We start from the raw sequence: 25,596 nt of genomic DNA, 5'->3' as shown, positions 1-25,596 counted from the left end.
AGAGGGCAGCACTTCAGGCCTCCAACTCCACATTTACGAAGTTTGTAACTAGCATCAAAAAAAAAAACCTCACAGCCTAGCCAGGTCCTTCTACCAAGTAAAGGGTTTAATTTAGCAGAGACACTGAGTGATATAATCTTTATCAAAGAAAGACTGAATGAAAATAATACGCCAACCTCCCGAACCTTTATGCAAACAGATTTTTGCATCTCTGAAATTATACTTTTTTCAAAATTCTTTGTGCTGTCTAAATACTTAACCTCATCTCTGCTCACTTGCTTACTCCCCAAGTAAAGTCTAAAAAGAAATAAATTGCTATAAATGTTTACCAATAAAGTATTACTTTCCAAGCAATTTTTTTCTTAATTTTTAAAATTGAAAAAGTTTCATTACAATTAGGTAACTGCTCCTGGCACAAGGCCTCTGAAACACTGTTTCTCAGACACTAATGAGTTTTAGAAAAGTTTGAAACTCCCAATTCATTAGGACTTTGAGTAGCTGTTTGTAACTTAGGATGAGAATTGGTGGAGAGATTGTGACTAAACACATAATTTTATGAAATATGATGAAAAACATAAGGGTTTTGTTATGATGCACATAACAAAGAACCTGTTTCTTTTTAGCAAGCTCCTAAAAAGTACCTCCCGTATAATTATTAAATAAAAACACTCACTTATTCAGTACTCAGCTAGCTTTTAAACTCTGAATAAGAGAAGTACACAGTGAGAGGGGTACTTACATGGTTTCCTTGGATACTGGATGATGCCATTCAGGTCTATGTTTTTATCTGAAAGTGGTGCCCTGTGGAGAAATGAGGCTTAGTGAGTGGCTGTTTATGCATAGTAAGTAAATAGGAACTTTGTTTATTTTACAAAGCATTTTTTATTTTGACCCAGATTTCTTTTCCTCATCACACCCAACGGCTGTAAACAGCAATAATATGGTAGAACAGGTATTCTGCACAACTCTTTTTAACACCACTTAAGAAAACATAATTATTAAAGTAGAAACTCAGAATGCCGAGGCTAAGCACATTACTTCTTGTGCTGCTTTATATATCTTGACTACTATATTTATGTCAGACATATCAATGAACACTGCCTGCCTCTCTCTTTTCCTTCAAAAGGAAATGCTCTCAAACTATCAATAAAGAAATCAATCTAAAAAATTCACATAAATGATAAATGTCCTTACCTTAACCAGAGAGTAAGAGAACTCTAGCTTCGGCCCACTCCTAAACACCCAACGCTTCCACAGACATCAGCTGCCATTTTAAATGTTGTACTGGGATCCTCCATTCTCAACAGTGTAAGTGCCATGAGCATACAATTTGGACATTGAGTCTCTCAGAACTACACGCTTTCTAATTTTGGTAGCGTGATTAATCCCTTCTATGTGATAAGTTTTTAACCTAATATTTCTTTGGATCGAAAAGAACAAATGAGCTACAGCAAAGAATGGCAACTGCTTTTAATGCTTAACACAATTTAATAACCTGGAGTGAAGTAAGTGTGTGCTATGTTTCCATTAAAAAGTTTCCAGCCACAATTAATTGAACAAAAACTCGTCTTATTCCAAGATTATTCTTGGAAATGTAATTTTAAAGTCTGTGTGAAATAGGGGAACTTACTTTTTACCATATGAAAGCAATCTCATTTTTTAGGAACGATTTTTGGATAGACTTCCGAGTTGATATTTTCCATTTGAACTGGCAGCAAAGGGGCTTGGAAGGGGGGAGGGGAGAAAAGCAATTCTGTGTTCTTCTGCCAGCACTGACAAAGGTCTGCTTGTCAGTGATACCTTTACAGCTAAATTTACCCCAGAGTGACAGGAACAGGTGCACCTCGGCCTGCCAGACACTTGTGCACAGGGATCACGCATCTTACGGCTTGACGATCAAGGGGGGAAAGCCTGGGTCTTCATAGAAAAGGAGAGGAGGCAAACGCAGCCCAAACTGGGGGGTTTCTCTTCAAAGCCAGCTGGTCTGGCTTTATTCTACAGGAATTTTTTTACCTGTCAGAGTTTGGACAACAAAGCCCTCAGCAGGTGCTGACGGGTACAACTTCCTGGAGAAGCAGAAAGGCACTGGTGAGTTTCAATTGCCAAAATATATTTTTTAATCTCTAAAAGTTGATTTTGTTATCTTGGAAGAGGCACTGCTGAGGTACCTACATTCAGAACACTGAGGAGACCACTGGAATCAGAGCCAACTAACTCAATAGTGGGTTTATCTGTTGTAGAAAGTAGGGCTATTACCATTTGACAATTTTTCAGAGTTAAAGAAAGGTTATACTTTATATTTTTAATGTGGGTCTCTTTCATCACTATCTTCAATATCTTAAAAATGAAGAATTAATTATATATATGATATTAGACTATCCAAATAAATACACAAATACTATTTCATCCCTTTACCTAATTCTGTCATAATCTATTCATTCCAAATAAAATGTTATTTTTCAATAAATCTCCAAATAAAAATGTGAAATGGTACATGCTCTTTTCAAATGTTTCACGTGCTAGTATTTTTCATGTGTGCATGTGACAGGAATATGATTAGAGAGAATATGAAATTAATTTTATTGTAATACATTTTTTTAAAACATGTATTGCACAGAATGTTTAATAATGAAAGTGGCAACATTTTCTCATAACTTTACAAAGAGTTTCTTTAGAGAAAAATCTTTGGAATGAACAATCAATACAGTACTAACGCATGTTTTTACGTCACTGATTTCCAAAATTAGTACATTTATATATTTGGTATTTTTATTTTGTGAATTCAAAAGTTTAGGCAAAAATATTTTTTTCAGAATAGGACTTTAATTAATGCAAAACATGGAAAAGTGAGACCACATGTTAGGACATATTTTTAAAAAGAGATTCTATTTCAAGGATTCATTCTTTTAACTATGCTTCACAGCATTTCTCTACAAATTGTTGTATTATAGCAAATTGAAAACATTTATTTAAGCAAGTAAGGAGCTCAAAGCTAGGGACTATACATAGTAAACATATGAAACCATTTTAATAACCAAAATCCATATTCACAAGCAACATGGACTAATGAATGTAAAAGACACACAGCATACATTGAGCAAGAATGCTATAAATTATGATGCAGAAAATCAATTTTCTGGGCTGTGGGGGGTAGAATTGGTGCTTAAGAAGAGAAATGCTCCCACCAATATAAATGAATACTGTGAAGCAATTGTCTTATTCTGATGATCTCATAAATAATTTTCAATCTGCATGCTTAATACATAGTCACATAGTGGGAAAATAGTAAGATTTTTTTAATACCCACAGTATCTAAAACAAGTTTCAAATCAATGATGATACGGGTATGTCCTGAATTTATATGTATCACACTCTATCAGACTGAGTTAATTGCTGTTTAAAATTATGAAATATTTGTGGTATAATAATTACCAGAAATGATCTACCCCACCAAAAAATCTAATTTTTTGAAACATAATCTTATCTACATTTCAGTGAACCCATATTTTAAAAAACTGAAACCCAAATCTGATTTCCATAATAAATTACTAAATGCAGAATACGGTTCAGAAAATTAAAACCTCTTATTTTTTAAAAAAGAAATACATTGTGATTCATTGCTATTTTTGTGTGATATTTTAAATCTTCAGTATATTGATTCTGGCACCTGAGTAACCATGGTCACTGAATTTTTTAGTTAACATTATCTCTTAAAGAATGAGTATGTACTCAATGCAAACGATAATTTTTTTACTTATCTGGTCTGTTAAATACATATTCCTAAAGAATCAAGCACTTGCTTTTAAAGATGACTAATTATTGCAAAACTGAACATACACTCTTAAGTCAACTTCAAAATTACATTTGAGTTTTTATGTGCAATACAATTAGCTATAATTATAATACTGTCTTTCATTAACATTAAGTACAAGCAATACAAAAGTTCTTCCAAACTATTTTTTTTGACTCTTATGAATTACTTAAGTGTGACTGAACCTGTAAGAAACAATGTTAGGTATAGCCCAAATATTTCTAAATAACTAAAATTTATAAGTTTAACTATGCTCTAAATTGTGGGCTTAATCTAAAATTCCATTATATTTCTTTTAATTATGAGAAGAAGCTTTAATTACTTGTTTGCCATGCAGCTACATGTCTGTCCTTCTGATAAACCTTCAACTTTCCTGTCAGGAAAATACCTACGCCAACTCCCTCAATGTATGGGAATGGTTTATTTTAATAAGTCTTAGTCAGAAACTGTGGCTTAAAGTTGCAATGACTCATACATGCCCTAAAAGTTTAATTTTAAAACACATGTACTTTAAGTATTATTTGCAATATATGTTCATGTGTTAAGGAGAGCTTATTTATAGTGGAGAAAAATTAATTATTCTCCCATTTCAGAAAGACATTTGAAAAACATTTTCTTTACCTTATATATTCATAGGGAAAATCTTGGTTCTCCTGGCACTCAATTCCAGAAAATTGTATTCTGAATATCAATCTATTTAATTTCAGGACAAAGAAGTTTCCAGCTAAAATGGTTTACTTGTAAGTATTTAAAGAAACAAAAATTTTGGCAGCTTTATATGTATCTCCTCATTGACCAGCCACCTGACTGACAGCTGTCAACTGTCTGTGAGCCAAATGTAACCCAGTAAAGATAAAAATTACATATTACTCATCCCTGTTGATAATACCTGGTGCCAGCAGGTTTTCAAATAGGAATAACTAGACTGTAGATATAAAGAAGTAAAAGAGGAATAATTTCCACCATCTACCATCCCTCCTCTGTCACTAACTTGTTTCCCCTTCCTTTTCCTACCTCCCCTACCTCTCTCAATGTCCATATCTCACACCGACAAAGAGTTAATTTCCTTAAAGGAACTTCAGATAAATGTAATGAGTGTGTATCCATGAAAATACTGGGCAGCCAGGTAATGATGCCCACACATTTCTTTCAATCAAATCTTCTTTTAAGTTCATGGAATCTTTGCAAGAGTCTTTGAAGCTTTCAACTACTCATTTTAAAGAAAATGAAACAGAAGCACAAAAATGAAAGTTACCTAAGATCATCAATGTGAGAATGTAGATGCAGGCTTGGGTCTGTGTCCCACCTTCATATCCAGTGATTTTTTTTGCCTTCTATTAGACTTAAACATGTGGACTGTCACACTATAAGTAAAAAAGAGCACATGAAAATTAATGTGAATTACATTCCTTTGGAGAAGCATATTCAGTCACAAAATGTAATACCTTTTAGAGAAGTACAGATTTACCAGAGTATATTAAAATGTAGTTTAAAAAAAACATAAACACATTAAAATTTCTATGGTATGAATTCTCATTTAGGTTCTCTTTACTATTTAAGTTGATTTTAAACTGAAAATACTAAAGGTGCACATGAAGTAGCAGAAATAAAAAATAATCAATGGCAGCATATATGTTTAGATGAATGAGAAATGAAAAGTTCAGGTTGAAATTTTTTTTTGAAATAATAGAGAATAATTAAAAATACCAAATATACCAACACATAAGCATATGCATAATACTCAAGTGCAGAATATATTAAACAGTTCATATAACTGACCCAACAACTAACTAGCTTATATGTATGTGTGTTCATTACTAAACCTCTCTGGATCCTAGTAGCTTCATCAGCAAGTGTTTCCTAACAGTTCAGAAATTCTTTAACTCAATAATCCTGCATTAATATAAGCATCTGATATTTATTCAAATAATTATTAATTATATTAATATTTTATATTGTTATAATATAATTTGTTGGTAATGCTCCACAACATACTGATTCAGTCAAGGTCATGAAAATATATTCAAATTAAATACCTAATTTTTTCTGACCCTCAGAAAAGGAATTGTTTAGGAGATATCTACCATGTTCTGAATTTTAAATAATTTATGTTAACCCTAGGCTTTGGAGCAATATTTGCCTGTGAGAAGTGTTTGCTTTAAAATCCAGACATGCAAACACATTTTTTTTAAAAAAGGAGAGGGAAGCTTAAAACATTGATATAGGATATGGGAGGAAATTGTGGAAAGGGTTTCCTTGCAAGGGATTAGTCTAAAATAATCTCCAACATCTCTATGATACCATTTAGCAACTAAATTATATATCTAAATTTACAAATGAATTTGCTTATTCTATTACATTTAGTCCAAATCAACATTAGTCATTAATCAGCAAACCATTTAACAATACGCAGTAACAGTATGTAAATCAACTGCAAGCAAAATAATCAGTAAATAATATCCATTTCTAACAACTGAGAAAGACAGGGGTGTCAAAGCAAAATATGCAAAATCACAGGACTTTCAAATAAATTTAACCATCTCCCTGTATCTCAAATGACTGTTAGTGAAAGTGAATGATGACTTGTCCCTTGTTTGCCTTTGAAGGATCATAAATGTTTTCTCCTCAAAGCTGAAGAGTGCTGTCCACAAAGCACCAGAGCAGAAGTAGGGTGCTCTGAGTTGTAGTCTCTGTTTGCACTGCTTAGTAATTTTGTAACTGGAAACAGATCATGTAACCTCTGAGAGGCTACTGAACGGATGAGACTCTTGCTAGGCTGTGTGCAAATCAGAGGAAAGGAAGTTTCAGTTATCCAATAAGAAGGCGTATCCTCTGCTGTGTGTGAAGTCCCAAAAGGACTCTGGACCTTACTGGTGGGTTCCGTTCTGCAGTGGCATGCTCTGCCCTCTCCTTATTGCTGTAAGTAGCTCACCATGTCAGCATTCCAAGTATTAAAACTAACACCAGTATTAACCTATGAAATCAGTGGGCAAAACAAAATCACTTTGTAATACACTACTGACCAGCTGGCCATATTTTTCCCACTTGGGTGCCCTGGCAACAAAACATGAAAGGTCTTACCATCAAAATGATATTATTTATATAGCTTTGAAGTTTCCAGTGTGCTCTCTAAGGCTGAGTTGACACAAAGGATTTAATAGTCATTTAATGTTTTTAGTTTCATACAATGGGAGACTTTTTTAATGAAAGAAAAAAAAATTCACCACACTCAATGCTGTAAGCCAGTATGTGAATATGTTTGCTCGTGTCAGAAAAACACTGGAACGAGAAACAGGCGTGGCGGAGAACCCCTAATCTGAAGTGATAAAAATATCTGAATCCCAGAAAGGTTAATAGCAGCAGCTGGGGATGGAGAGAGGTTAAAAGGCTGGGAATGTGGACTGCCGTGTTGCCTGGGATGCCAGTGTTGTGAAGGCCCTTCATGATTGCTGGGCAGACCGAGGTAATTACCGAGGTGATAAGGAACATTTGTATTGATTGGAAGTCGCTTTGGTGAAAAGCCACATTTCTTAAGTGATCAAGAACAAGCGCTAGTCCTGGGTGCAGCGAATCTCGGCTCACAGCCACTGACAGTCACTGAAATACGCACGTGTTTGTGGGCCAGCTGTCACTGCAGGTAGAGGTCCCTGGATCCAAAGCCCATTTTAAAGGTTTTGCTGAGATTCTGGGATCCAAGGAGCATATTCCATCCAAGAAAAGATAGGTGCTACTCCTCAGATAAGTGAAGATGAAGACATTCAGAAATGCACAGAAATTTCAGAGAACTAGCTCCCCATGTTGCTTAGTCAGTTTTCTCATTACAATAGGTGGAATCTATGTGGCTTTTTTTTTTTTTTTGCTTGTTTTAATATGAACCAAGATAGGCAATGGGAAAACTCATACCATTTTGAACTCTCATTCTTACTATTTTGAAAGGTGTTCACTAACTTAAAAGTCCCATGAAACTTAAGATGATTCAGGAGAACAGGAACAAATGATGGAGAAAAGGTAAGGCTGCAGGATTAGGACTTGGAAGACTTTATGCTTACTCTACACTAAAGCAGTGGCTTGCAAAAAAAAATGTACGTAAGAAACACTGGAGGAGTTAATTAAAATGCAGGTCCCTGAGATTGAGGCTCCATGGACCTGAGGTGGGGCCCAGGAACCTGCGTGAATCTGACGCACTCTGAAAACCTGCTCTCTGCGCTAGGTTGTTCAGTCCTCACTGGAGCCTTCTCTAAGCGGTGGGTTCCCCTGCTCTACAGTAGCAAGAAAATGAGCACTTAGAGATCTCAGGCCCTGAGAGATCAAAGGGAACATGCGGACACAGCTACAGATATTCTATGTCCACTTTTATTTACTGTCTGATATAGTTTTGCCTAAGTAGTTCATTACTTTTCATTCTTTTTATGTAGGTTGGCAAATGATAAGGTTCACCCAATACTAATGATAAGGCAAAACTCATTCTCAAGTTCTCCTGAGGTTTCAGGCACTAAATAGTATAGCCTGAAATATGAAAAATGGCTTGAACTGACCCCTTAGGAAAGTCATGAAAAAAAAGCACACACAGTGTTTAATATGAGAAGTATGTATGCAAACATATTCAGTTTTAGAATACTAGAATTCTAGTTTTAGAAGCTTTAGAATACCAGTGATCACTGACCGAGGGAGTTTAAAGGGTTATTGGCCTAGTGTTAATGTATGGGAAACCGCAGGCTTTATTCTTCTGTATGTGAGTCACTTTGTGGCCATAGGCTACACAAACTAGAATCTCACAGTTACATAAGGGTAAGGTGAGAATGTGTGGCTGGATGAACACAAATCCTTCACAAATGCTAGATAAACAAGATAAGCACATGCTTTACTGGCTGCGAGTTAATCATCATTGTAATCAAAGAGTAATTATAGTGATTAATAACAAAAATAATCATAGAAACTCTTCTATGACCATACTGTCTATAGCATAAATCATCAATTATTTAGAAATAAGCTCATTTGTTAGTAGTATTTTATTTTGAAGTCATTCAGATAAATAGAAAAATATTATTAATAAAGCCCCCTGGTTCTGAAATAGAAAATGTAGCTTTCCAAAGCAAGAAAAAAAATCTGATTAATTGTTAATAACCAGTAGAGTGTGTGTGTGTGTGTGTGTGTGGCCTTACTGAGTTTACAACTGAAAATTAAAAATTTACAACTGAAAATAAAGAGATGGAGCAGAAAAGATGAAGGAAAGACAAAAGAAATAAAGATGAAAAAGGAAGGAAATGGAAAAGATGGGAGTAAATCTGTTGATTAGCTATTTAGCTATTTCTAAAGGGATCAAAAGGAACACAAAAATTGAAGAATGTTTCTTACATACCCCTCTTTAAGTAGTGTTCAAACTCGTTTACTTAAGACTCATATTTCATTTCTGAATATAGTATACTCTATTTAATATGGATGCTCCATATTTAGAGGTTTAATGCTATACAAAGTTGGGACATATTTCATTGATGTGCCCGATCTTTGCACACAGGAAGATGCTTTACCAGTGATTTCATAGAGGAGATAAAGGGCAGAATGCATTTTGCCCTCCAACCTTGAACCTCTCCCCAATCCTTCCAAATTCTTCCCTCCATCCAGGAAGTAACACTATTCTTATCATAGGGTTTTTATATTCCCTTCAAGACATTTCTGAAGAAATAATCACTAACAACACCTCTGGTGGCTTTTGGGGTGGGGGCAGAAGGGACTGCACAACACAGTAGGCGGTGATCCAAGGGACACACAGCAACTGTGTGCCTCCTATGCAAAGAGGGAATAGAAAAGGAAACCAGGGCAGCAGGAACTAAAGTATATTATATTTTTTAAAAAACTAATAAGTAGACAAATGTTCAAGAATCATGATATTTTGCTGAGAGAGAACTTGTCTTTCAATCCCAACCTTTTCAAAAATAATACAATGTCTTCCTCAAGGAAGAGCCAGGCTTCTCACTGACTTGCAGCCAGGACAGAACACCAGGACCTGAGACATACTGAGAGTCTCCTCCCCAAAGCATCTCCTGACCAACACAGCAGGAATTTTGCAGAATTTGTGTAATCACAGATATTCCTTTGGATTATGAACTCTTTTCGGAAAACTTCTGAAGAGAAGTTCATTTAAAGGAATAACACATTGCTACTGCATCACAAAGTAAGTGGCCGGAGTGCTTGGCTCCTCTGGTAGAACATAGTCCAAGAGAATTCAGGAACATAAAGAGGCTTCTGAGGAATGAAAGGACCTTGTGGGTCATATCAGGGAGAGGCTGGGAGGAGATAGAGGCACTCAATAAAGAGCTATTATTGATTTTTAAAACTGCAGCTGAGTGAGCGGAGCATGCCAGAGTGAAAGGAGAACTGGCTGAAGGTGAGTGGAGGGAAGATGGTGATACAAAGACAAGCTTCAGCAACCTTACCATTTTGCCTGCACCACACCCATAATCTTGATTACAAAGGACTTAAAAATTCAGATTTAATAGGAAGCCACTAATTCTATACATTTATGCCAAGGTTCCATAAATTTAAGTGTGAGATTATGTAATAAATAAGCAATTGAGAAGATGTCTGATATAGTTAAAAAATAAAATTTTGGTGCCTTATTCTGGGCAAATATAATTATTTTCATAAGCCTGATCAAATCGAGTATGAATACAAAAAAAGATTCTCTGAAAAGGTTATATAAAATACTGACGAGGATATTAGAAATTGGACACCCCAAAGTGCAAGGCTTCTTGGTATAATGCATATTGGTTTGATCAACATATTGTCATAAGTATGTTTTATATTTATTTCAAATATGAAATGCTTTTATGAAATAAAACTGCTTTGAAGCATGAAAGCTGATAGAAAAGAAAATATCGTCTAAAATTTTGTTAGATGACTGATGTTGAGATGTTTTTCAGGAATATGGGATAGCCCTTGAAAGTGAAATAGTATAATGATAGCTAACTTTATTGAACGTTTTCTACATGCCAGGCACTAAATGGCTATACAAGTACAATTTCACATCTTCTTGTTAGCAAAATCATCATCCTGGGGAGGTCCCGCAACTTTCCCCATTTTACAATGAGGATATTTAGAGAATAAAGGTTAAATGATTACTAAGTGTTTGAGCCTGGATTCTAATCCAGGGTCTCTATCTATCCTTTCACTCTGGCCTTATCCTGTTGTACATTGTCTGAAAAGGTATTTCCCACAATGTTCATACATGATATATAACTTTTCATTAATGAAACTGGCTTCTCAAAAAAATGAGCATAACTTTTATGAGTGTTAGTTGCCAAAATGTCTCCTTAAAGGCTACACATTTATATCAGGGACATCCTAGAAATTCCCATCTTATATCTGCGATTAGTGTCAATTTATGAAGCAGATATCCAATAATCTGCTGCTTTATAATCATATCATAGTTTCCATCAAGCACCTTGTTCATGACATTTGGTTTGGATTTAGTTTCAGTAACAAATTCATCCTTAATGATAATGACTTGCCAACAGACTGTTAAGATTGCAGAGTAAACTCCTAAGGACATTTCTGTAGAAACTTAAATGCAAGGACACCATTACTGAAATAAGCAAAGAGCTTCCCAAAGTGTGAGCCTTGAAGAGGTTGACACACGGTTAGACACATATTTATGAAATATTTTCTGGCTGGGAAAAAATATCGATTATATCATTTCCTGCTCTCATCATCCCTATAAGTGAGCAAAGTTTATGAGTATAAGGAAGCCGCATAGCATTGTAGCTAAGGGTATCTACTGGAAACAAATCAACATGGTTTCACATCCTTTGTCTGACTCTTACGAGCTATGTGACCTGGGGCAGGTACTGTTACCTCTCTAAGCTTTAGTTTTTAAAATCTGTAAGACGGGGAGAATGGTAGTACCTATCAGAAAGGTTGTTGCTTAGGTAAAAAGAAGTAAAGTTTACAAAGCAATTAATACAGTATTAATCCAATACTGACAAATAGTGAGTGGCCATTAAATGTTATGCATTTTGAACTTACTTATTTTAACCCACATTCTAATAAGGTAGTATTATTTTTGCACATATACTACAAATCTTTGTATTACCAATATGAATATTATTGATACAGAAATATTTAACTACAAATTTATCTTAGAAACCTTTTATAAGAGATCAGACCTTTTTTGGTTTGGATCTTTGACTCAATGAACTAGTACTCACTGGTAAAATGATTTTAATCATGGACTTAAATTTTAAAGTTTTATTGCATTTTACTTTTAATTCTCATCATATTCCAAAATAATTTAGACAGACTTCATCCCAAACAATGAAAATTAATTCTCCCTCTTTCTGGTAAATTAGAATATAGATATAATTATGTTATCTCATTGTTTTTAAATCTAGTGAGTATTGGAAACATATAAATCCATGCATGATATTGCCTTGAAAAAATACAACTTTATATTGTTTGGTTTGGTTTAAAATTTTAAGTTATAAATAAAATATTTTAGAAATAAATGTGTACATTCTCAGCTAAGTAAAATACCATCATTTGGAAAATTACCTAGATAGAGAGGATTGGTAATGTGGTAGCTTTATTCTCTCCTTTCTAGATTCTTTTGTCTTGGTGTTCCTAATGAGAAGAGTTTGCATGAATACCAGATGTAAATTGCTTAATAATGTTTTTGAGTCTGTTTTTTCCTGTAGCACATACTTACACCTATCATGAAATCATGAGGAATCACACACATCCCAAGTGGGACTTTATTCAAACCAAAAACGCAAAATGCTATGGTTTCTGTTTTTCAAGAAGTGGCAAACAGTCCCTGAGACATAGCTCTACCGCTGATCATGCATCCAACAGAGAACTACTTCTAGGTCCCTCTTGGACAGAATGCTCCATTAGGCATTCCACGGGCTCCCCCTTCCCAGCAGGCCTCTGCCCAGCCCCGTTGCCATAGATGGCCATCAGACATTTGGAATGACATCAGGAGATAATCTGAGCAGGCTCTGCCCAAAAGAATTCAAGCTAGCGGGAGACTGAAGATATCAATGTCTTCTTGGCTGACAACAGCATTCCAAAGGTCAAGCAGGGTGAAAAGAGGATAGATGGAGTTTCCAGTGCCTTTTCAACAACCAAGCAGCTAACAAGTATAAGGAAACATCCCTCAGGGAGAGAATAAACAAATAAATACAGACAAAAGAAGCCCAAAAGTATCCCAGAGGCACCATCTTGTGAGAGGGAAATAAGGCAACAGACAGCCATTGAGTCAGGAAATTTTAGGATTAAGGAAACCTCTGTCTCTTAAAGGTAAAACTCACAAATAGCTCTCATGCAGAACGAATCTCTACCTCTCTGACAATCTACTTCTCCGACTTCTACGGTGATAGCCCACTATGGAACTTAACAGTGTAGAAGTACAACTCCTCGCAGGAGAGCAGAAATGGCTAACTTTCACTGCAGCTGACTGCTTTCCCACCTCTGGGCTTCACACTGAACAGCTCATTTAATCCTCAGAACAAAGTTTTGAAGGTAGCACTTTACATTCCACATTTTATTCATGAGGAAACGGAGGCAAAGGGAGGTTCAGTAACTCGTGTGTAATCATACAGTTACCATGGGATAGAGCCAACTGGCTTTTGGCCACATAGAGCCTCCCTAGTCAGGCTAGCGTTTTAGGTAGTCAGCTGTGGAAATATGTCCATGCTTCTAATACATATGAAAGCACTTGAAGAATTTCAAAGATTTTCTCTTTGGTTATCAGGTTTCAGGGAGAATGGGAAGAACGCTTTCTACCATGAACCACATACAAATGGTAAATTAATAAGAGAAATAAAGACAATAATTCAAATATGCATCAGCTCTGGAGAAATTCAAGCTTTAAAAAATCATTTTGTTTTAAAAGTATCATTCATAAGTACTCTTATCTGAACACTTAGTGGTCCTTCACTAAGGGTTAACTTAAAAGCTAATTATCATAAACTCCCAGAATTAACACCAATATATCACTTCCAAATAACAGTAAGAAACACAGGGGATAGTCATGGCAAAACCAACCAACCAACCAAAGCACTGAAGTTAGAAAGTTTGTGCTTTGTTTCTAAATGTGTATATGTTCTGTTGCCTTACATGCCTGGAATAGTGTAATTTGCAATTACGCTTTGTTCATGTTATTAACGTTTCTGGTCAAATTCCACCCCAGTGATATCACTCTAAGACATAATCAATGTATCTGATACTATCGTCATCAAATTTGAGGAAGATTACGCTTTGTTAACAATTTTCACCTTATGTAACACCCTTCCTCTCTGACCTTAAGAGTGCTTTTAGCTGTTATTTTAAAAGGATAATTCCATTTCCTCAGAATTTTTTTTAGTACAAGTAAGCACAATGTTATGCCAATTACTCTTTTTAAAAAGGCATTCTATGAATCTATGACATTACCAATAATACATTTTCAGTTTGGGAAACAGTGTTATTCCCCATACACCTTATTCTTTATTAAATGGAATTTCTCCCTGAAAGAATATTTAGAGATATTTTCTCTTCTAAAAGAGTACTTTTCTCTGAAATCTTCTGTCAGGTCACCTTTCTTTACAGTTAATTTGCCTTGCCAACCCCCAGCCACTGCCCAGGTCTGGCATAAAGAGTACAATACCCTGTCAGGTGACCTTACCTTCTTTCCAAATTTATGGCATGATTTGGGGTTGCATCTCTTAACTTCCCTTTTTTTGGTAAAAAATTAGTTGCTGTGTTAAGTGTTCCCTGAGACCTCTTTCAGCAGGAAGATACCAAAATTCTGACTTTAAAACCTTCCACATTACTACCAAGAAATACAAATGCAAAGAGGGTCCTAAAATTTGACCGGTATCATAAAACCAGTTATTCCTTTCTTTCTTTAACCAACATTCATTTAAAACTCTAGCAGCACATTCTGACAGAACTTTATGCAATGATGGAAACTTTTAACATCTAACAGTCAAATAAAGGTAGCCACTAGCCACCTGTAGCTACTGGGCACTTTAAAAGTGGCTAGTGTACCTGAGGGACTGATTTTAAATTTTATTTAATTTTAATTAACTTAAAAGAACCACTTACGGTCAGCGGCTACCACACTGGTAGCAGTTCATAGCTTCAAGAACACGACAATACAAACATTTTACCCTTTTGATTTATTCAGCATGTACTCTACCATGCCTTCCGAGCACTGATCCTCCTACCACGTTTTCGCTTCGTAGAACTCCACAGACAGATCAAAAAACAGCACAGGCATTTCCATTTCGTGATGATAATTTTGCAAGAGATCCTAGAACTGTTCTTATGTGCTAACAAATACAGAGGCTTGGAAGGGGAAAGGAACTTTTTTGATTTTTTTTTTTTTCTGTGTTTTCTCCCCAGTACCCCGTTTCTCCTTGTAGTTTGTGGCCTTCCTCTAGCCAGAGCGCGCCCATCTCCAGCGGGGCACCTTAACTACTAGACTTTGTTGCTAGTTTTTTGAAATAACCCTGTGGACCCTGAGGGAGTTTGGACTTTAAAAAAGACCCAGTTCGGGGACCCTGTCCTTTCGTATAGGTCGGCCAGGTGAAAAGGCAGGCCGGCTGGCGCGGGACCTGCGCGAGGCCCCGTCGCTCTCCTAGGCTTGCAAAACGCTCGGAGCCCTCGGGGCAGCCCGTGCGGCCGGACGCGGACCGCGCGCCAGCGCTTTGTGCACGTGCGTGGGTGGGCTCGCTCCGTGCGTCGGTCGGCGTCGCTCTGCGCGCCCCTCCAGATCTGTGGGGTCCTCTTTCGTCAACTGAGGGTAAATATCCCCAAGTTCCCCAAACCACACCAGCAGGGCAAGTCCCCCGACACCGCCCCCGCCCGTTACCGAAGCCCACCCACCGCCGCTGGCCCCTTCTCCATCCGTCCCCTCCAGCCCGCCACGCGGCCTCTTCGCCCAGCAACCGGCCGTGTTCCCCCAAGCCGTGACTTCCCGGCTCTGGACACCACCCGGCACACGCCTGGCCGAGACAGCTTGGCCTCCCCTCCACGCGCCCAGGCCCAGCAGCCCCCAGAAGGGCCCCGAGCCCGCCCCCTCCTCGCCCGTGGCGCTCGCACGTGGCGCACTCACCCCCTAGAGCTGCCTCCGAGCTTTGGAAACGCTCCGGGGAGGGAGCCCCCGCCCCCTCAGCTCCGTCCTCGCGGGAAAGTGGGTTGGGGGAGGCCGACCCAGAGAAGAATGTGTAGGTACCGAGAGCTGTGTTAGAGGGGAGGACCGGCAATAATTGGCTGGCTCGGCGGCTGTTGCGCCTCTGCTGAACGCCTAGCCAGCGAGGATTCACTTTCCACACAAATCAACCTGAGGGATTGCTGCTGCCTACAGTCAATAACTCAGCGGAGTGAGCTGCTGAAACCGGAGGCGTTCCGGGGTCTGGGTCTTTAAAGGGGGCTGTCCGGACAGAATCCCAGCCTTCAGCTTCCCAGACAAAGGAGTGGGCACCAAAACGCAGGGTGACATTTTTCACCCCTACCCCCACCCCTCTGAGTAAGGATCTTTTAAAATTAAAGGGCACACGCACACATAGAGGTATCTAGAAGAAATAGTTAAAAGGGGAAGTGCGAAAATTCAATCTTTGAATTGAAGGTTTCTATGATATTTCAAGAAATGGAATAGAATCAGTGTTCCGATGAATATTTAACAATTTTGTAAGTAAAAAGTAAAGTCCATTAAATGTGGCCATGCATGTGGATACTTTTTAATGAACTATACATTTGTAGGCAAATTAGTGATCAAGCCTTATTTGGGCATACTGATCCAGGAAAAGGAAGAAATGTATCATAATTTGTAGTGGCATTTTTAAAAGCCTTAACATCTATCAGACATTATTTCATGATGATTGCATTTCTGTACGGTGAAAAGGCCCTGGGAGATGTGTATTATGATGCCTACTTAATAGACTGTAAAACCAAGCAGAGCTGGGAGAAAGAGAATTTACCAGGTGACCTGGTACTGACTCCCAAGTTGAGACTAACTCACTGTGGGCCTGAATCTGAAAGACCAAACTCAGCTAACACCCTTAAAATAAAAGTGACCAAAATTCTTCATTTCTCCTTGACTGTGAAGCAACTTAAAAATAAAAATAAATCTTAAGGATGACAACCCAAAAATAGAGGCTTTATAAATCTTAATGACTCTTGACTATGAAAAGTCTTCCTGCTAATACAAATGGGAAATAGATATTGACCATTATGGTCTGACATGTGTCAAGGCGGGGAGGACTAGACCCATTCTGAAGCCAAAGAAAAGTTCATTTGTGTGCTCAAAGTCATTGAAAGCTGGTTTTAAACAGAGGCTAACACACAGGAGCACTTGTCTGTGTTCAGTACAGTAAAACACGGCTTGGAAGGATAAGGTATTATTGGTTAATAGAATGTATTAAGCGTACTGAATTCACATCACTAATCCCAAAGTATTTAAAGTTGGCCTTTAGGCAACATATAAAATAAGCCCTTTCAGCAACTTCAGTTGAAACTTCAGTATCCCAACTTGACAAATTTTATTAGCTTGGGATATGATGAATTTGACTTTCTTCCTTGTAATTCTTCATCAGATATTAAAATAAAGGTACAAAAATAAAGATAAATATAAGAGCTTTAGATATGAGCTAAAGGATGTGATTAAGCCTTGGCTTGTAATAACAAATCCTTCTTATATGGCAGATTCTCAATCACAAACAGTCCATGTGACGTACACTGTGCATGGACTAAAGCTGAACCTAAAGAATTTTTGAAATTTAGATATTTGCCATTATTTACTTTAAAGGTTATAAGTATTATCACAATTAATGATCATTTTAATTAATTTATATTTAATACCCATTTATTTGGTTTAAAATTAGAATTAACATTAATGGTACTTCAGATTAGAAGTTTTAGAAATAAATTAATCTGAATGTATTTTAATATCAACATTCTTAAAAAAAGTTTTTTAATTGTGTACCTTGTTGTACTTATGCATTTTAAGGTGCCAAAGAAGAGTTGCAAACTGTGAAGTAACTTCTATGAAGAGATGAAGTAAAGAATGGAAGGCAAATGACGGACTGTATGTGTATGTGGTAAGTGCTTAGCATGTGTTATTATCACCTACCACAAAGTTAATGCATAAAGGTGAACCTGCCAAACTCTTTGTCATTAGGTATTTATAATGTAAACATGTATAAAAGTGATAAAATGTTGCATAACCATTATGTACTTTATTATAGAGCAGTACCATACCATTTTGCTTAAAACTCGCGTCACCTTTCAGGGCCTACCTTTGCAAATCTGTTTTACAAATAATCCATTTCAGGAAAACTTGTGTGAGTCATCTCTACTATAACTATAAAAAGAGATAACATTTTTTTCTGCTATTGGAATTTGTGTCTTACTACTTTTTATATCTGAACTTCTATGTTCAATTATCATGTGTGTGTTGAAAATATTCTAGCTGAAGAACAGATACTACTGTAGTTGAATAGTCTTGAGGGGTAGATTAATCTATAGACTGCCTTCATTTTAGGGTGGGTTGCTGTGGCAACCTCCTCAGCTTACTTTAGAATAATTTTTTAAAGCTCACTTCAAGAGCTACACCCAGCGTGGGCCAAGCTTAAAAGCAGGCAGACCCAGTGCACAGTGTTTTAGTAGATTGCTGATTTGATGTAGTGAAGTAGTAAGGAGTGGAGGGTGGAGCAAGATGAGATGCAGCCCCAAAGAGAAATTTGAAATTAGCTTTCCTTTCCCTAGAGTTAAAATTCTGAGGATCATGCGCTCTGTAACTTCTGTGGCACTTTAGTTAAAATATATTGCTAAACAATTTTTGGGGGGGGATAAGTTAATACATATTTACAGGTTTAATAAAGCACTCATGATACTTATTTAATGAAAGAAATACTTGGTGATTGGGAAGGAAAACAGAGCTGGTTTAAAGAGTACATCAGTCCCAGACATCATTTTCTCTTACAGGAAGTATTCTCCCCTCCTTTTTTAACAGGATAGGCCACTAGCTTTCAATTGGCTTAAAGGGTATAAAAATTTTCCACTTTCCAGTCATAGAACTGGAATAGATTGGAGAATTCACTTAACATATAAGCAAATTGAAGCCCACAGAGGACACACTCATTAGTTAAGTTCTAAATGAACTAGAGAATCCAGGCCTCCTAACACCTAGTACAAGCTCCTCCCTACATTGGAAAATACTCTGATCCTAGCCAAGTACCATTAGGTGGCAAGGAACAGGATGATTTTGATTAAAAAAAAAAAAAGTTCAGAAGTATTTAAAGATGAACACAAAGCACATCTTGGATTAACCACTTTGTAGATTACCAGTGAATAATTTTAAATCTCAGGTGACTTTCTATTGTGTATTTCTGCACAACCTCTTCTGTTCCACTTCGACTATAAAGGCTCATAAGAAGGAAACTAATGCTAATATTAACTTAGGTTACATATAATTAAGAAGCTAAATCTCCTGAGAGGAATATCTTATATTTTAAAAGGCCAACTGTGGTACATTCCAGATCTAAATTATTTTCAAATTATCCACAATGTGGGGTTATACATACCTTTAAATGCTTGTACTATCACTGATAATTATGGGCTTATTGTAATGTTTATTATTAAATAATTCTTTAGAATGTTGAAAGGTTAAATAGTTTCTTTTTGAAGGAAAACAATCTAAAACTGAAATGTACTGTAGTAAATAAAAATACTCTTTATTATCCATCAAAAATAGTACGGTTAAAAGTCATGTATTGAATATGTCTTTTTGCTCATGTAAAATAGGCTGTTACAATTCATTAATTTCACACATTATGGCAATAAACTTAAATGTTCCTGCAAATGATTTGCTTTGTCAGGACATCTGTGAATCTGGAAAAAATTAATTTCTTTTTTACCACCATATATAGACATATCTTTAGTATTCAAAATGTTGATGCACCTTTAAATTTTTGGATTGTTTTTTAGAAGTTGTACCTTAAATGAAAACCTGATATAAATCATCTCTGCCATATTATTAAAATGAATTCATGGTAATAGTAAACTCACCAGATGAAAAACAAAACAGGCAAACAAATATATTGTAGATACTAATCTGCAAGAAATAATGGTATTTCATATGGTTTTTGCTTTGTGACAGTTGGCCATGCTCTCCTATAATAATAATAGCAAAAGATTCATAATGTCTGGGCTGATAGTCACAATGGTGATGAGCCAGAAGCCTGAAGATTATTCAGATCTAGTTGTACTGGCCTGAAAATCAACCTTCCCCTTGCAAGTGAAGCCTTCGGGCAGATGCTTAAATGTTGAGCCCATTCTTCTGAGAAACGCTACCCAGATTAAATAGCCCCTACAATGAAGCAGGAGCTGTTTGATTCACACTGCCCTCATGCATTAAAATAGTCTAGAGGCATAATGCAGAACTGAACAGGAAATGCAACTAGTCATTGAGTTAAACACATAGTGCTGAAAGGATTTTTTTTTAAGTGAGGAAATATCTTTAATTAGCTAGATATTCCAGTATACTCGTATTGTCTGCACTTGTACAGTCAATATTTTTATTTCCCCGGTGTATTTTCTCTTCTTCCTTTCACAACATTAAAAATTTTAAATTTAGTTTAAATATTTTATATAATCTATAGTTCTACTGGCATGTAATCTTATTTTTTCGTGGCTTGTTTACTAGTTGTTATATTTTATCTTTGGCTTTACTGGGCGTGGTGTAATTGGCTAGGGAGGGGAGGGGCTCAATCCCTAGTAGCCTTTCTTAAATCTTGAATATTAACCTTTTTTTTTTTGTAAGGAAAAGTATTTACTGTTCTTAAACCTTAACATAAGTATCTTCCTTATCAGTCTCTATTGCTGCTTCCTGTGCAGCTGAAACTCTTCAGGATAAGTGAAGTCATCGGCTATCGGATAGGGAAGCCTAATGCATTTGGGAAGTTGGTTTGGTTTACATGTTAATGCCTTGGATAAAATCCAGTAAGGTGTGGAAGAGATATTGTGGGAGGAGGGAGGGGAAACTCTCCGAATAAGCTGCTGCCCGGGGAAATATTTCCAACCTGATTAGAAAGTTCATGGCCCCAAGATGAAGTCGAGATTTCATATACTGGTAATTCTTTTATTATTTTATACATTACTAACACTTGAAAAGCATTTCGGTTCACTTTCTTGCCCTCCAACCTCTCAGGGCCGACAACCGCATATTTTGAAGGGAAGGCGCGCTGGAATCGAGTGCTGCGGACACCGTAGTCTGGGGGTTTTAAGCGTTAATAACGGAGGAGCGCTCGGACGGGTGGAAGAATGAAGTGGTTAACGCGTCTCCAAACGCGGGGGAAAGTCATAAGAGCAACTGTTAGGGTCGCGCTCCTATTGGTCAGAGGAAAGATCCCGACTTTAGAAGGACTTTCCTGCTGGCTGGCTCGCAGCGTCCCCGGGGAGCGAGCGCGCTGCAGCCGAAGACTCGGTCCTCCGAGCGTCCTCGGCGGCGGCGCCGGGAGAGAGCAGGCAGCCGCCGCTCGCGGTGTTGTCTGCATTTCGAGCAATAAAGAATTGTCATTAGGTGTGCGTATGGCATGTGCCATTACCCCACCGTAAAACTAAAATTAGCAAAATGTCAGGAATGGAAAGATTGATTCACCAAGATGCAATTATCATTTAAAAGTGCTTGATTGAGGTACTGATGTTCAGTGATTTATTCTGCATACCATATACATAATTAAAGCAGTGTAGTGGAGTAATTTATCAATCTAGTTGAGACTGGAGGGGTGAGGAAGGAACTGCTGTATGTTTGTTTTATTAAAATGCTCCGAGGTCTAGTCCCGCCCCCCTTTTGCAAGAGTGAAACTGATGATTTCTCCAGCTCGCGAGGAGAGTCAACCGTTTGGGATTGTGAGGGAGATTGGAAAAGGCAGCGCGAGGCAAAGGCAAGGACAAAATAAAATAAAGGAAAAGAAGGCAAGAGGCACTTCATGGGACTTGCTGCTTAGAACCCCCAGCCGTGTGCTGTTTTCTCTACCACCCCCGCCTCCCCTCCCAATATCCTTCCACTCCCCCCGCCCCCCGCCTTTTTTTACGCGATGTTTCAAAGGCTGTGAGCGGCTCTCCTTTTCCCATTCGTCTTCTGTCACTTCCTTCCTGGACGCAGTTTTCTGGACGAGTCTGGTTACTTTTAATCCGGCGGGCCGCTGAGAGCCACTTTCTCCTCCTCCTCCTCTTCCCCTTCCTCCTCCTCCTCCTCCTGCTGCTGCTGCTGCTGCTCCGAGCGGCCTCGGCGCGCGCGAATGCGCGGTCCCGAGCGCGCCTCCCCCGCGCGCGCTCCTTCCGCGCGCGCACACACACATCGTCTCCAGCTCTCTCCTTGCTCTGCTCGCAGTCAGACACTTGAGCACACGCGTACACCCAGACATCTTCGGGCTGCTATTGGATTGACTTTGAAGGTTCTGTGTGGGTCGCCGAGGCTGCATGTTTGAATCAAGTGGAGAAGCACTTCAAGGCTGGACGAAGTAAAGATTCTTGTTATTTTTTTTTTTCTCTCTCTCTTAAGAAAGGAAAATATCCCAAGGACTAATCTGATCGGTTCTTCCTTCATGTAAGTACCTCTGACATTTCTCCAGGAAATAGAAATAGCCGGGGTATTGTCTCTGAAATCTGCATCAGTTATATTCCACTGCACCGAATCTATCCCTGTGCCTTTTTGGAGGCTGAAGTTAAGGCTTGCTGGCCATTCTTTTCTTAGATTCCATGATTTCCTTGTGTTTTGCTAAAAGTAACTTTTTTGATAGTCTTTTCTGTTTGCCATCAGTTATTGAAATCACTCCTGACTAGTTCTTGTCACACTAGTGTGTTTAAAGTTTCATGAAGTTAGTTCACATCATTAGCATGTTATGGTGGAGCGTGTGGAGCCTGTGGATTTTAATATTTCACAGAATGTTCTGTGACCTTGAAGTACATGCCTTAAGATTTAGCTGTTCACTATGCAAAGATGCTTCTGTGAGTCCCACCAAAGACTGATTATTTGCTTTGGGTTATGCTTCTGAGCCACTAAATCTTGGGATTAGTTTGAGCTAAAGCATGGCTGTCTGTCAGAGTATACCTTTGTGCATCTCCTTCCTTTACCAAAGTGCTGGCTTGAGAGAGGGCTTCTTAGCTGGTGTGGACAAAAAGTAATACCCTGGCCATGGTAGTCTATACATTTCACTGTTCTTGTTGGGATTTCAGTATATGCATTGCTGTTCATATCGAGTCAAATACATAACTGTTTAAAAACAAACAAGGTTAAGTCACTTCAGTTGCCTTCTCTTTGGACTTTGGATGAAAGTTACCAAACTCAGTGATAAAGTTTGGCACAAATGAAGTATATATAGACACGGCACACTGTTTATTGTTTTATGAAGTATTATGCAAGTATTTAAGTTGAATACTAGTGTTATCTCCTTCTCAGAATACGGCTATTCATTCCTAAAGGAAATTGTATGTCTGAAACACGTCTGACTGTTCTAGGTCCAGTAGTTATCACTTTGGGGGAAAAGGTCTTTTTCTTCCCATTTTAATAATGTGTGTCTTTTGTGTTAAATACCTTTATATGTAAATGCTGACAGTATAATAAGTAGAATCAGGCTCTCTGCCAGTTCTTTAACCGGTCCTCAGTGGAGAATTGCTTTGACATGAAGTGCGTTTTACTATTGTGCATCTGATACTAACTCTAATAGTAACCGTCTTGTGAAATGGTTAGTGCGTACCTATGTTTTCTAAGTGTTATAAAGGAACCCTGGCTACCTCATTATACCAGTCAAAGAGAGTGACCAGCCTCTTTTTCACTGGCACCTTGCAGTGGAATTGTGGTTGCAGAGTAAAGATGTTTATGTAGAGCATAATAACTCCAGTCCCTAGAGACTTGGTAGGACATGGAAATGTGACCACCTGTGAACCTCATTTAACCTCTGTATTGCATACTAATTTTAGCTTTAAAGAGATTAACAATCTCCAAGTTGAAACTACATCTTGTTTAATTTTTAAAATGATGTCAGTTTGGTCCAGTCTCTGAAAATGTTCAGTATGTACCAATGTGGCACAAGCAGTTTCGGTTAAATATAATGCAGTTAATAAACCATATTATTGTCTTCTAGTATATGCATGAAGTTATTTATTAAATTAAAAGGGGTAGTTCTAAAGCAAGTGTCAGAACTTGACAGGTAAAATGACATGTACCTATCTAATGTCTTATCTAAAGAGGAAAAAAAACCTCTAAAATCAAATACCTCATTCTATTTGTAGGAAGATATATTTGGCTATATATTAGACTACTAACTCAATTCTAAAAGTTTTCCTCAAAACACATTTTAAACTCAATGTTTGTTTAACATATGGTCCTCTAGTCAAGTTAAGGAGACAATAGCTGGCAGTTATGTTTACTTTAGGTTTTTACTAAACTTTAGGAAATCTACTGTTTTTTCTAATGTGATTCACACAACTTTGGAGTATTTGTAGCATATTTTCCATACTTCTTACTAAAGACAGTATTTTACCTCATTCATTACACTATTTACAGTCTGATTGCTGTGTATGTATGTGGAATATAGTGAAAGATAATATTAAAGATGTAACTTTTAGTAAATATTAATTTATTTCTTATGTTTAAATAACAAATGGCACTTCATAATAAAAAGTCAATTTTCTGGCTTTCCTGAGCTGTTCATACTTTAAAAGTATGCAATTATATATATTAACTTTTCAGAACAAAAACATATTGATATTAAATATATAAAATTTAAATAACAAGAACCTTGCTGAACCTTGTCTCTTTTCTTCTTTGTAAACATATTCAGTTTTCAAAATTTAGGGTAAATGATTCATTCCATTAGGGAAAAGGGCTACCTAATGATTCAAAATTGAATCCTGAAAAAGCATCATGTTTTATATTTTTCAGATTTCTCTGAGTTTCTTCTCTGACCCTCACTTTACCAAATCAATAAATTGCATAACACTAAACACTACAACCATATCTTTCCCATAAGTGATTTATTGTATTTAAACTTCTCTCATAAAAAACTGAGCTAAATAACTCCTTGGCATATGTTAACATTATATTTCAAAACTTTCTTCTGTTTATTGTAGTATATTTTGTGGTTTTATTTCCCAACTCTGCGTGTGGTATACTTTGAGTCTCTGAAATCTCAGAAAGTGACAAAAATGGGGAAATATCTGTGCAGCAACACTTGTGCTACATAACGACAAAAAAATAGTTATTAAACAGAGAACTCTGGCTTCAGGGACATGATTCAAAACAACGTGGAAGAATTTTGTATGCAGTTAAGGATCACAGAATAGACTTTAAAGAGATTATTAATAAAGTTCTACTTTTTTTTTCTCTAAGCACATCCTCTTAGAGAACACCACACAAATTAATATCTAAAAGTTACAAAAATGCACATATTCATTTTATGAATACAGTGATTGCCTGGACACAATGAGAAGATTTAATCACTGGTGCTCAGTCTGTGTGCTGTATGTGGAGGGTTGGGTGATTAAGATCCCCGTTCTCAGCACTGTACCTTAATCTCATGGGCGCGTGGACTGCCCTGCACTCAGTAAAGCCTGACTGTTCACCGAGATCTGTCATCTTTAGGAAATCAAACCAGATTACAGAGGCAATTCACAAAACCAGGAGCGACAACAGAGTCTGTGCACCTTACAAAAGGCGGATTACGCAGTTCACATGTTATTTTGATAGGTCAAAGATAAAAGCTGATTGTTGAGGAATGGCAAGACACTCCAATCTCAAATGA

General features: G+C 37.3%; 2 protein-coding genes and 1 long non-coding RNA gene across 23 annotated transcripts in view; 1 reads left to right on the top strand and 2 right to left on the bottom strand.

Moving 5' to 3' along the window:
• The window catches only part of LOC105099638 (uncharacterized), a 140,478-nt gene extending 124,322 nt beyond the window's left edge, over positions 1–16,156 (bottom strand). For all 3 annotated transcript variants that reach the window (XR_010379104.1, XR_004135618.2, XR_010379100.1), the window contains exons 1-3: positions 15,906–16,156; positions 5,067–5,175; positions 740–801 (exon numbers count right to left, since the gene is read on the bottom strand). This is a non-coding gene — a long non-coding RNA (uncharacterized LOC105099638). The remainder of the gene's footprint in view (positions 1–739; positions 802–5,066; positions 5,176–15,905) is intronic.
• The window catches only part of MEF2C (myocyte enhancer factor 2C), a 160,419-nt gene continuing 136,691 nt past the window's right edge, over positions 1,869–25,596 (top strand). For 11 of the 19 annotated variants that reach the window (XM_010992496.3, XM_064482314.1, XM_064482298.1 and 8 more), the window contains exon 1: positions 22,075–22,400. The gene's annotated coding sequence lies outside the window, so the exon portion shown is untranslated. Of the gene's footprint in view, positions 2,089–17,798; positions 17,890–21,703; positions 21,767–22,074; positions 22,401–25,596 lie in introns of those variants that run through there. The other 8 variants (XM_031447936.2, XM_031447949.2, XM_031447941.2 and 5 more) reach the window with 5 other exon arrangements.
• On the bottom strand, positions 20,926–22,275 carry LOC135319257 (uncharacterized). Its single transcript, XM_064478764.1, has 2 exons — positions 21,886–22,275; positions 20,926–21,339 (listed from the first exon to the last, which is right to left on the bottom strand). Exons 1-2 carry the CDS (start codon positions 22,273–22,275, stop codon positions 21,079–21,081), a joined length of 651 nt encoding a protein of 216 aa, XP_064334834.1. The 3' UTR covers positions 20,926–21,078.

The sequence above is a fragment of the Camelus dromedarius genome, chromosome 3 (genome assembly GCF_036321535.1).
Source record: "Camelus dromedarius isolate mCamDro1 chromosome 3, mCamDro1.pat, whole genome shotgun sequence".
Taxonomy (NCBI): domain Eukaryota; kingdom Metazoa; phylum Chordata; class Mammalia; order Artiodactyla; family Camelidae; genus Camelus; species Camelus dromedarius.
The sequence above is the reverse complement of the archived record's forward strand: the minus strand, read 5'-3'. Positions and strand labels throughout refer to the sequence as shown.